General features: G+C 47.3%; 1 protein-coding gene across 1 annotated transcript in view; it reads right to left on the bottom strand.

The window, feature by feature from the left end:
• The window catches only part of PHRF1 (PHD and ring finger domains 1), an 18,696-nt gene extending 6,998 nt beyond the window's left edge, over positions 1-11,698 (bottom strand). Inside the window, 10 exon segments of the mRNA XM_008938055.1 lie at positions 388-575; positions 1,280-1,419; positions 1,757-1,886; positions 3,701-3,873; positions 4,394-4,491; positions 7,929-8,050; positions 8,614-8,697; positions 9,609-9,841; positions 11,173-11,295; positions 11,608-11,698. Coding sequence (XP_008936303.1) covers positions 388-575; positions 1,280-1,419; positions 1,757-1,886; positions 3,701-3,873; positions 4,394-4,491; positions 7,929-8,050; positions 8,614-8,697; positions 9,609-9,841; positions 11,173-11,295; positions 11,608-11,698 — 1,382 coding nt within the window.
• Positions 11,699-12,494: the final 796 nt, after the last annotated feature.

The following is a 12,494-nucleotide window of genomic DNA, read 5'->3' as shown; positions in this document are numbered from 1 at the left end:
CCTGCTGAATTTAAGGTGTCTGGAAAAGTGAAGATGGGAACAGGAGAAACATGGAATATTCCACAAGACCATTTAATTCTGTGTGAAGTGATTGCTTGTTGTATACTCAACACACTGTCTGCACTTAAAATCAATAAACAGAAAATGGCCCATTGGGATTGGACTCCTCCAGATTCCAGCCTTTGAATAACCCCACAGAGGTTATTTAAGGTTTCCACAAGGCTGATTATTTCAGCAAACTTCTTTTAAGGACAATTCTTTAAGATCTCAGCAACTTGGCCAAGAAGGAGAGAAAGAAGAGGCCAATGGGTTACGAGCTGTGTATCCAGAGCTGCCTTTAGATGGGAGATCCACCCTCTGCAGATGGCACACCCAGAGATGTCTCACCTTTCGTAAGGGTCCAGCTCGTAGGGATCTCCGAAGACAGAGAGGGAGGCCACACCAACATCTGCTCTCAGCAGGCTGAGGGAGGGCTCTGCTGGTCTGTACAGGGAAGGGATGGAGGCCCCTCGCACGGGCTTCCCCAGGCCCAGGGTCCTCGCGATGCGGGAGCGAGCAGAGACCTCAGCTCTCACCTGCACACCACAAGAGAGTTGTCTGGATGTTAGGGCAGGTACACACCCTGGGCTTGAAGCCCCAGATCCTTCCTCTAGGCCAAGTACAGTCAGCAGGTCACTACTGTTGGTAGCAGAAGTGGTGTGCATTTATTCTCTCACTTCGTGCAGAGACTGCAGGCATCAGATTTAAGTGACCAGGTCAATTCCTAGAGGTCTTTAATAACGTCATTCAAAATTCTCAGCTCCTTATTAACGGCTGGAGGGACAGCTCTGGCTCTAGGACATAAACTCTAGTTAAGGGAGCAGAGGACACAAATATCCAGCACAAGTCACACGAGGACACTATCCACAACTGAAAGGGATTTTTTACTGCATCTGCAACAACACAGAAACAAACATCCACAGCCTATTAGGAAGAATAGGTGGTGGCAATCTGAACCCATCTTACACTGGTAAACATGAAGCCAACAGGGCAGGTGCAAGAGCAGAGCCTGAGGTGCAACCCCCCAGTCCAGGAGCAGGAGCTGTCAGCAGAGCCAGCAGGCCGGCCTGGGAGCTGCCGTTCCTGTCCATGCCCAGCATCCAGACACAGCCTGACACACTCCCACCAGAAAAAACACCTGCTGTCACTGTAAGGCAGGATCTTTTTCCACTGGATCCCATTTTGGAGTGCTTTTAAGATAGCTGAATAAGGGCAGAGAGCAGCACTGGCAGAAACTCACATGGGATCTCACTCTCATCTTCTTCCCCCGTCTCTTCTTTCCCAGGCGCTTCCGTCTCTTCAGCTGTGTCCCTGAACTCTTCTTCCCAGCAGAAGATTTTGTCTGAGTTCTTTTTTTGCCTCCTACTTTCTTCCTCCTACCTGGGGGGACAAAAGACAACCAAGTACCTGGCTAAGTGCTACAGCTGCATTTTACCCTGTGCTCCCCTTTTCATTCCCCCATGGCACAGACCTATGGTGGGCTGCAACAGACTAAACCAGTAGAACAGAATGAGAGAATTCATCAGGGTTTATTTAAAAGCAGCCCTCTGGGCAGAGGCAGTGTGGGGAAAGAAGAAAACACATGTGGTCTGCTGCTGTAGCTGCACAGCACACAGCAGTGGCAGCTGATGGAGAGTATTTTGTGTGATTCAGGCTGATCTCCCCACAGCTTCTCCTCCTGCAGGTGGGAACCACAGAAGGTGTCTGATGCTCTTACCTGTTCTCCTCTTCTGCCTGGTGGGAGCCCGTGGTGTGAGGGGGCGCTGGTAGATGGCTGTGTTTAGGCCTGCCACAACTGCCTCAATGGTTTCATCCAGAAGAGAGGACATGAGGTACCTTGGCACGTGCTGCAGGGGGATCAGAAGTTACACAATACAGGTTTCTAAAAGGCACACAAGTTAGTTATACAAGCATCTGCTGGAAAGTGGAGTCCAATGAAAAGCACCCGAGTCACCACGGTGCCAGTTAAGCACTTAGTCACCTTTCTCACCTACTGACTGTCATAGGAAGGAGAACATGATCATGCTCTCCAGCCTCCCTCAGTATCACAAGTCATGGCTAGGCTCACTCTGACTCTTTAAATGAGAACAATCCCCAAGACTGACATTTCCTCAAAGAAAAAATTCACTTAAGAACCTTCCCAAATCCACCTAACCGATCTATGACCCGTCAGGCAGCAAAGTGTGATGAGCAAAGACTGAAAAGCCAGGTGGTGCAGATCCCATGTCTTAAGCTCCCCATCCTTTAGGTCAGACTCACCCAGTGCTGTGAGCCATACCCAGAGGCAGCATTTCAAACCCCCCCAGGAACTCAGTGAAAGGGGAGAGTGAGTTCCCCTCTAGAGCATCACTTGATTGGTAGGAGCAGCCCCTGCTTGTCACAAGTTCACATTCATCCTCCTCTCTACACTGCAGGGTCAAGCACATTTAAACAGAACCACTGGAAGCATATGGATCCTGAACCACCAGCCTCAGAATGTGAACACCAAGACTCATTGCTGGGCAAATACAGCCCAGGTTTGTTCCCTCCTTCTGTTGGGAGGATGTTAAGAGCAGGTTTCATTCAACAGCTATGCTACACTGGCCATGCCCACACCAGCCATATTCTTCAGATGTCACAGAACCATAGAATGGTTTGGGTTGGAAAGGACCTTTAAAGATCATCTAGTTCAACCCCTTGCCATGGGCAGGGACATCTTCCCTACTCCCTCACCTTTTCTCAAGCAACTACAATGCATCAAGAATTGATAAAGTTTCATATGAGTGTAGCAGATGCAAAGACCCTCCTGATGTTACAGACCATCCCCTGTGCTTACACACGACCCAGGCACACACATCAGATCCTCACTGCAGCATTTCACAGGTTTCTACCAAATTCAGCAGCAGCACTGATGAAGAACTAATGAACACACCACTAGTCCCATGGAGATTATTTGCAGGCTCTGCTGCCACACTAAGTCACACCACATGCTCCTGTGCAATTCACAGCTTGTATACTGATGTGAGTGATCTCACACCAATGCACATCTCAGCTGCAGCCATCTTCAGTAAATGGTTCCATGGGTAAAGGATTTGAGGGACCCTGGGTATTTGGGGTACCTCCTTGCAAAGACTTCCTGGTACCTGTCAATGAGGTTGACCTCACAGTGCCACATGACTGAGGACACCAGCACCTGGACTAGTCCTCTTCAACAAGAGGCAGATTTTCACAAACACAAAAACCTTAAAAAGACTACATTTTTTTCTTCAGTTTGGCTGCAGGTGGCCAATAGGTTCTACTGCTGTGGGAAAGGGGGTAGAGGAAGACAAACAAGCAAATACACAAAAGTCAAATAAACATGCCCTGTCTCTGCAAAAAACATGCCAAACCCCAGAAGCAGCACACAAACTGTGCATCAACAGCCCCTGGGAATAAAAATACAAAGCTGCTCACAGCTGAGGTGATCAAAATGCAGCTTGAGAGAGGAAGCTACCACAGATTTCACACCAGTCTTGCTCCTGTGCTGCACTCCATTGGCACAGCCTCTGCACCTCAGCTTACAACTCCACGACGACTAACCACGGCGCCCTGGACAGCTGACACAGACAGCTGAGCCACTCCAGGGGGGCTCTCCAAGGCTTCCAGAAGGCTGCTCAGAGGCTCGTGGGCGCCGAGCACCCACCTGGATGCGCTGGGCAGTGCTGATCCTGTTCCTGTTGACGGTGGCCCGGACGCGCTCGCTCTGCCGCGTTCTGGCGATCGCCCGCGTGCGGGCCTGGGGACGGAGCCTGCTGGTGGTGGGCACAACATCAGCCACCAGGGCAGCCACCTCCTCTTCACTGACCTGATCTGCATCTGGGAAGAAAAGATGCCCAGGTCACTCGGGTACAGGTCATTTCAAGCTGTACAGCATTTTGGACAGAATAAAGCCAAATCAGTATTCCCTTTTTTAAACGAATGGCCTCTCAGAGGAAAGGAGCACAGACACCACTGCTTCAGGCAGAAAGATCTTCTAGGTAAGAGAAATTGCTGCTGCCTTGGCAATCTGAGCTCAGGACACTCATAAATTCTCTCCAGTGTAATATGATGGAGCTGCACTAAGGTGCTGGGCTTGCCTCAGGAAGGTTAAATAATGTGTATGAAAAGCAGATCCACAGGGTGTAAGTGAAGATGGAAATCTTAATAAACAATATTCTCTCCTCAGTCAAGAGCTCGAGTTGACTCTTTAACTTCAAGAGAGAATGCCTCTCTTGATACTTATTTAACAGAGATGAAACCAGGGGTTAAACATCTCTTCACAACAGCATGTGCTTAACATCATCTAAGTCAGGACGAAAATATTTACGGAGTGAGTGGCCAGCAGGAAGCTCCTCACCTGCAGCAGCACTGACATCCATGGGAGCACAGGCTGGACAGAACCACTCGTCTACAGGGACTTCACTCAGAGGTGGATTAAGGCATTCCATGTGATACCTTGAGGAGAGAAAAGAAAAAAGTAAAATAAAAATGAAACGACGTGCTCCTTACCCGAGAGCCTTTTACCTTCATCTGCACAAGGAGGGCTCATTCTGTTCAGCTTGGAGCTATGGTCTATGCATCTGCTACTACCAATCTCCAGAGAAGTGAGGTGACCTGGTAGTTACACATGGGTCTTCAATTCTAGATGTTTTTTAACACTTTAGGCTCAAAAAAGCTCAGAAAAATGAGTGTTTCTCCCTCCCTTTGTGGTGTATCACTTGCCTTTCACACCTGAGCTGCAGGAAATGCACAGAGCCAAAAAATGATGGTGGCAAGGAGAAAGGGGAGAAGCACTGAGGTGCTGAGCAGACAGGAAACAACATCAGCTTCCTGCAAACCAACACAGTATTAACACATTATTACTGGGACTTGTGAACACCCTGTTCTGCAGGGCTCAACACAGGCCAGCTGCAGAGCCCCTGAGGAACACACTGCACCCCACACACGCCTGCCACGGTGAAGACAACGGGGGTAAGGGCTCCTACCTATCTGCCCAAGCTGGGCTGCAGAGCCCTGGTCAGCTGCTGGGATGTCTCTGCCCAGCAGGCTGAGCAGCTAGGCTGGCCAGTCCCACCAAGCACTTGCAGAGAAGCTGCCCAGGAGAGCCCTGCCACACTGCCCAGCCTGGGCTCTGGAATTTGGCCAGTTCCAGTTTCAGCAATTAAAACCCAGCCAAAGTAACGTGTGTTGGTAGCACAGAAGTTCTGAAGCAACTCGTGCGTTGCACCACTAAAAAGAATTCAAACAGCAAGTAAATGAGGTGCTTTCCATGAAAACCAAGGGCTTAGACCAAATTCCCCAGGCAAGAAATACAGAGACCACAGCCTTCAAGTGAGAGTTTCAGCTTCACATCCGCAACGTTTCTATCACTAACTTTGTTCTTTTTCTAAACTGGGAAACCTGAAATAAGTAAAGAGTGAAACTCTCTGTTTCACTTTCCCGTGCCAAAATTCACTGCCTGATGACACACCACAGTGCCTGGCCACACAGCAAGGAAAGGGAAGGAACATCTGACACTCTAATCCCATTTCATAGCAATACTAAAAAAAACCAAAACACAGAGACGACAGCTGCTCATCTACCCTCCAACTTCAAATTGTCTTTCAAACTTGCTCCTGACCACACTGTGATAAACTCTCAATTTGCAGCTGAACTGTCCAAACTGACAATATTATGTTTCTGCTAAAATATGTTGTCAACACAGAATGGAATATGTGTCCCTCCTGCAGGGAGTCCAGCTTAGCAGGTGAGGTTTTACACTCCTTCAGAGACTTAAGAAGATGAAGTTGAAAAACGATGTTTGCCATAAATCACTCCCTTAGAATCAGAGTAGCAAAGTGTTTTCCTGCTCTGGGAAAGGAGAGTTTGTGCTCCAGGAATGAGATCATTTACCCCAAGCAGCTTTCTGACAAGTATTACTGCTAGGTTCAGCCCAAAGTTATAACAGAAGTAGGTGTAGGAAGAGCTGGGGAGTTCTGAAGTCACGTTACGACCCGCTTTGCAGGGAAAGCCTTTCAGCTCTACAGCTGAACACTGGAGCCATCTAGAGTTCCCTGCACAGGGAAGGAACCTCATCACACAGAAAACTGTCAAAACAAAACTCAACTCAGATTTATGGGAGGGTAAGGCAATATTTGTTTCACAAAAAGCACCTTGAAGTAAACTGGTTTTACCCATGCTCGCTCTCTGAGGTTCATTTACCTGCACCCCTGACCCAGCCGCTCACAAGCACGAGGTGGCCTGGCCAGGATTATCTGTGTGAAGGGTAGAGAGCAAGGGACACTGGCCACCAAGTCCTTACCACGTCTTGGGCAGTGAGGAACCAATCCCAGACTTGTTCTTGTACCTTTAAGGAACAAATGAGTGCTTTTTGGGGCCTTCTGCCTCATTATTTTGTCTCAGTCCTTACAAGCAATAAGAAAAATGGGATCTATGAAATCAAGGGGTTTTTGTCATGGGTGTAGCCCTGCTCTGCATCTTCTGGACACCCATCTCTGTATCAGCATTACTCTCTTCTTGCTGCTCAGTAACCTGAATGAAGTCACACCTTAATGTGGCACACCCTTAATGCAATTAACCCCTTGTCTGCCATGTGCTCATTGTCCAGACCTGCACACTTTTGTATTCACACCAGTCAGCAGGTTGTTAATACACAGCTCAGAAAACTGGCTGCTCATGTTCCAGCAAGTCCCACCTGAAAATGGTTCCAATGGAAAAGGATTTGATTAGTTAAACCATAACTTGAATAAGTAATAGCATTATACCACAGAGTCCAAGCACTGTGGAAAGCCACATCTAGCTAAAAGCAGGGTAAAGACAGGATGGCTCCACTGGCTTTACAACTGCTGGCAAAAATAACTGCTGAAATTTTCAGTCCAGTGTCAGGTCAGACAGAGAACACAGAGAAATGAAACTAGGATTTGAAGCAATACCCTAAGTTCAGATAAGGTTTTGAAAGTTCAGAAAGAAATGGAAGATATGACTTTGGGTAAGACCTATAAAACACTGATTTTGGTGAAGTATTTAAGTGTTTTAAACTCTGTTCTGCTGACATGCTTGGCAGTGTGGAACATTCCTGACTTTATCTCTTCTCCAGAAGGTATGTATGGTCACTATTGAACACATACACAACTAGACTTACCAGATGTCTAGTTAGCTTGCTAGAAGTAGGTTTTTGAAACATTATTTTACATATTCCTTACAAGCAATGTTTCAGTTGCAACCTTTGTTCAATGGGTAACTTTCAACATCATTAAACTGGTAATGCCACAAGACTGATGAAAAAGTGTCAGAGCTTTAAATCCTAGCAGAAGACTGTGGGCACAAAGCTGTGTTCCAGTACCTTAATTACACACTGACTTTATTAATCAAGAAGGGGAAAAGAAATGTGTTAGGTAGAGACAAAAGTAAGCAGGAGTAACGGAATCATTTAATAGCTCTGGCTATCAAGAAAAGGCCCCAAAACATCTTGAAACTGACTCTTAAGCACTTCTGCTCAGCACTAATGCCCAGTCAGCTGGGACGAGTCACACACCCTCTTAAGGCACCATAAAAATACATGGGCTTTCAACCTCCATGCACCCAGCTGTTGCATGGATTAGCACAAACATCTTCACCACTCCAAGGCCTGTTTTGGTGGTCTGCAGCCCTGGTGAGTGCAGGGCTCTCCACACACATGCTGCTCCATGACCAGAGAAGGATCCAGCACATCACGAGTCTGTCTGTGCTATACACACATGGCTAGAGGCCTGGCACATGCTGAACCCCAGGAGAGCAGAAAGGGGCAGGCGACAGCCCAGGCAGGGCCTGGGGACTGAAGTGAGCAGGACTGGCCAGGCCTGCAGTGCTGCCTGCAGCCAGGGGGGTCCTGCCCTCAGCTGAGCCCCTCTTACCCTGCATCACAGCCATCACACAGCAGCAGGCGATCCTCCCGGTCGCTTCTGCCACACACCTCACAGAAGGTTGGATCATCCTCTCCTTCATCAGCCTGAGTCTTCGTGTTCTCAACAGGAATCTAAATAAAAGGGGGATTCAAATTTTGAGAACATGGCACTTAGAAAAATCCATTGTCACGTTAGCAGAAGCTGGCAGTAAAATCTAAAACTGAAGGAACCTTCACTTAGTCCATTCAGCAAATCTAGGACAGGATCACATGCTTGAAAACATTTCTACCTTTCTACTCCTACCTCACAGTACACTTCTACTTCTTCCTCACAGGGAACAGGTCACATCTAACCCACACTACTCTTGGCACTACACCAGCACTGGCAGTACACGGGGCATTGCCCCACAGGGACAGGTGTATCCATGCAGAGCAGCTTAGAGTCAAAATGGCCTTTATGAAAACCACCCTTTTTGCCACCAGAAGTGGTGCCACACTTCAACCCACACGATACTGCAGGAAACGTGGCTAAGGAGGAAGGAAAATTCTAACAGCTCCTTAAAAGGCAATCTCAAAATAGGAAAGAAATAATTCATGCAGACACCAAGAATCAGATAAATGTGCTAGAAGTGTGCACCTCTGAACAGCTATTTCATGGCAGCTGGCCTTGTTGTTTGCTACAGCAGAAAACTTACCTTTTTAAGGACTTTTCCACCAAAACGTGCCCGAATGCTGATGTACTTGAAGAGGATTCGATCCACGGGACAGGAGTTTGCATTCTAGGAATCAAAAAAAGAATTCCCCCCACAGTTAATAAGCACATCTCTTGACCCAATTTTTGAAAGGGAAATCTTCAATGATTAATGTAATACGCGTTCAGTTAATCTAATTTTAACAGCTATTGGACTTGATGTTTTAAATACTTAAATCAGATTTATCTCGTTTACACACAACCTATTGTATCAGAGAAAACACATTTTTAGAAAAGCATTTATTATATTGAAGTCTTTTACTCCTTACTCAATTGCCAAAGAAACACCGAAGTTCTTCCAAATATTGCCTTGAAAGAGTCCTCATGGTTTAGGGCATTTTCTTTCTTTTGGATAAATAGTCAACTGGAAATGACTTACAAAGACACTTGGTAAGTGTTGTTTTGGTTTGGTTTTAAATAATCATGCACAGTAACTTCTGTTGTAATTCTCACCCTGGATTATGATCATGGGAACTACACATGCAGATGGCAAGGAACTCTGTCAACTGAGTTCAGAGCAAACTGCTGATTTAGTCACTATTCTTTTATACCTCTTCTGGGTTTCAAAGTTGGCTGTTGGAAAAGAACCATATCCAATGGGCATAACCCAGAATGCAGCAAGAGATACAGATGTGTGTACAGAGAAATACATAGAAACAGAGAAGCTCAGTATCACTGGGGATTCCACTTGAAAGGAAGTATTTTAGGTGCCTAGAACCACATTTGCTTACAGCATTACTGCTTTCAGAGAACAGAACAGCTCAGGATGAGTAGAAGAAAAAGATGCACACTTCACAAACATGAATGCTGCCAGGCAGAGCAGTAACCCAGGGCTGTGTAGAAAAGCTGAAGAAAGCAAATACAAATATTGCAGCGTTTCGTTCTCACTGCAGCAGAAGAGCAGGAGCAGAGGGGAGAGAGCAGAGCACAACAGCTCACCTTCGACCACTCCACGATGCAGTCCAAGCAGAAGTAATGGGAACAGTTCTCAGGAGTGCCAACAGCCTGATCCCTGAAGGTGTTGAGGCAAATGGGGCAGTTTTCTCCATCCTCATCAGAGGAAACGCTCGCTGCCTTCGCGCCTGGCTCTAACTGCAGCGAGTCGGTCGCTCCCCCCACAGCTACCTCTGTTTCTTCCTCCTCTTCCTCTTCTTCCTCATCGTCTTCACAGTCTGAAAAAGGGAGAGATGGAAACCAGCCCTGGTGTGCTGCGGGAGCAGGGGGGTGGGCAGGATGGGGCACTGGTTCACAGACAATTCCAGGTAAGCCCATTCTGTGGGGCTGCAAGGGCGAAGCCTCCCCGGTTTGAGGCAATAACTTTCCCTGTTTTCTTTTTTCCTAAATCCCTTCACTAAAAAGCAGTGGATTACTCTGTCGAAAATTAAAGCCTGATAATGTGACTAGTCTTGCAAGAGATTAAAAGGACAGACAGCAGAAAAACAACAGATTATCAAAACAAGAAGAGAGTAGGACACGCCAGCTACCACTGAACAGTGACGTTCATAAATGAAGTTATAATGAAGTTATCATGTGTCCAACTATTTATGTTGTTGTTGAGGGGTTTGGGTTTTTTTTTTATAAACAGACACCCCAGAGGACAAGAAGCAGGAATATGCTCACCTGCAGAAAAGCAGACTAAAGATCTCACCAGGAAATCTTGATTTTAAGAGCCAGGGGATCTGGGTGGGGACTACTTAAAGAAGCTTGGGCTTGAGTAACATGAATTTTAAACACTCTGCACACATTGTTAAAAGGTGTTTTTATTTTTAGTACAAAACACAGGGACATGTGTTAGCCCTTCCCTAAAACTTGTGAATTAAGTTGAGGTTTTCAAGAAGCAGTGAAAAGTTAGTTAAAAATCACTCTTGTTTAGGAGGGTTTGACCAGTAGCTTGGGACACAGCACTCCTGCCATCCCAACAAGCTTTAAGATGTGATAAAAACTCTATTTCTGTCTATCTAAATAACAATTTGAGTGCAGCAGTTTCAGAATTAGATGCATCTACAGAGTACCTTTTCAGTAAAATTAACAAATCCAAGTAACATCCACACTCCTTTCTCAAAGAAATATTGGTGAAGTCTTCCCTCCTCCCTAGGTTTAACTCCAAAAGTAGTTTATTTCCAAAATCTCTCCATCACAACATTTACTTCAGGCTCGTGCCAAAGCAAACAAACAAACAAATATGCTTTTTCTAAGTGAGAAACCCAGCATGAGTCATTGCTGCAATTCTGACTCTTTTTGTGCTCACACTGGGACAGGGTTGACTCCTACTGACTGTACCCACACCACTTGGCTCATGGATTGTCTTCAAACCTACAAAAGCCTCAAAAACTTAGAAATTGGGGAACGTGACTTGTTTATTACTGTAGGACTGGGGCATCGGCCCGACACAGCAGCATTTGTGGATTTACATGTCATGGTTAACTTCTGGAGGAAAAGCTTTCACCCCACTCTTCCTCCAGGTACTAGGAAAATGCCTCTTAATGTGTATTAACAGACCTACCTTCTAATTCTTCATCTTCACTTTCTTCCTTGTCCTCCTCACCTCCCTCCTCCTCAGTGTTGTCTTCTTCCTCCTCACTTCCAGTATCATCTTCTGAATCACAGCTGTTTCCACCATTGCTTTCTTAAAAAGAAAAGAGGAAAAGAGAGGAGATGCCTGTTTGGTGCAGGCAGACAGGCAGAACAGTGCAGGACACACACAGCTCCTGCTCAGGATGTTTCTATGAAACGACACCTCCCATCTCAAGCTGCCTGTTCTGAGTAACTCACGGGAAGCACGCCAGCAATTTGAGAGACAGAATTCAGGAACCAAACCAAGAAAAAATTCTTGGGGAAAAATGGTCACAAAGACATCTTTACTTCTCTTTGGAGAGTAAACCAACAGGTTCTCCAACCCCGAGCCAGAAATGTGCCCACACAGCAGGGCTGCACTCACCTGTGTCACTGAGCAGCACGAGACTCGGCCTCTTGCCCTTGCCCAGGGCAGCGTTCCTGTTGATCAGCTCATCCTGGCTGTCATCATCCATGGCAGGACATCAGGGACCTGCTCCCTGTGAGAGGGGAGACCTGGCTGAGGCCATGCCTGAGGGGAGCAGCCAAGGCCACGTGCCCCAGGGCTCAGCTGTGTGCCCCAGGGCTCAGTTTTGGGGCCAGTCATGTGTATCAGTGATCTGGATGAAGGGATCAAGGGCAAACTCCATAAGTCTGCAGATGACACTCAGTGTCAGGACACTCTGTAGAGGAATCTGGACAGGTTGGAACCACAGGCTGAGATAACTGCAGGGGGCTCAGCAGGGCCAAGGGCGTGGTCCTGCACCTGGGGCACAACAGCCCCAGGCAGTGCTCCAGGCTGGGGAAGAGGGGCTGGGAACTGCCCAGCAGAGAAGGCCCTGGGGGTGCTGGGGGGCAGCTGGCTGAGCAGGAGCCAGCGTGTGCCCAGGTGGCCAAGGAGGAATGCTGGTGAGGAGCAGCTGAGGGACCTGGGGGGGTTCAGTCTGGAGAAGAGGAGGCTGAGGGGAGAACTTCTGGTTTTCTACAGCTCCCTGAAAGGAGTGAGGTGGAGGTTGGTCTCAGGTGGGGGTTGGTCTCTTCTCCCAAGGAACCACTGATAGGTGTGCCAGGGGAGGTTCTGATTGGATATTAGGAAGAATTTCTCTCCTGGCAGAGTGGTGAGACATTGGCCCAGGCTGCCCAGGGAGGTGCTGGAGTCCCCAGCCCTGGAGGGGTTCAACAAACATGTGGATGTGGCACTTGGGGACAGGGTTTAGTGATCATAGGAGTGTTGGGCTGGCAGCTGCACTTGATGACCTTAGAGGTCTTTTC

This window comes from Merops nubicus, unplaced genomic scaffold, assembly GCF_000691845.1.
Source record: "Merops nubicus isolate BGI_N331 unplaced genomic scaffold, ASM69184v1 scaffold24390, whole genome shotgun sequence".
Classification (NCBI taxonomy): domain Eukaryota; kingdom Metazoa; phylum Chordata; class Aves; order Coraciiformes; family Meropidae; genus Merops; species Merops nubicus.
Note: the sequence above shows the minus strand (reverse complement) of the source record. Positions and strands in the feature narration are given on the sequence as shown.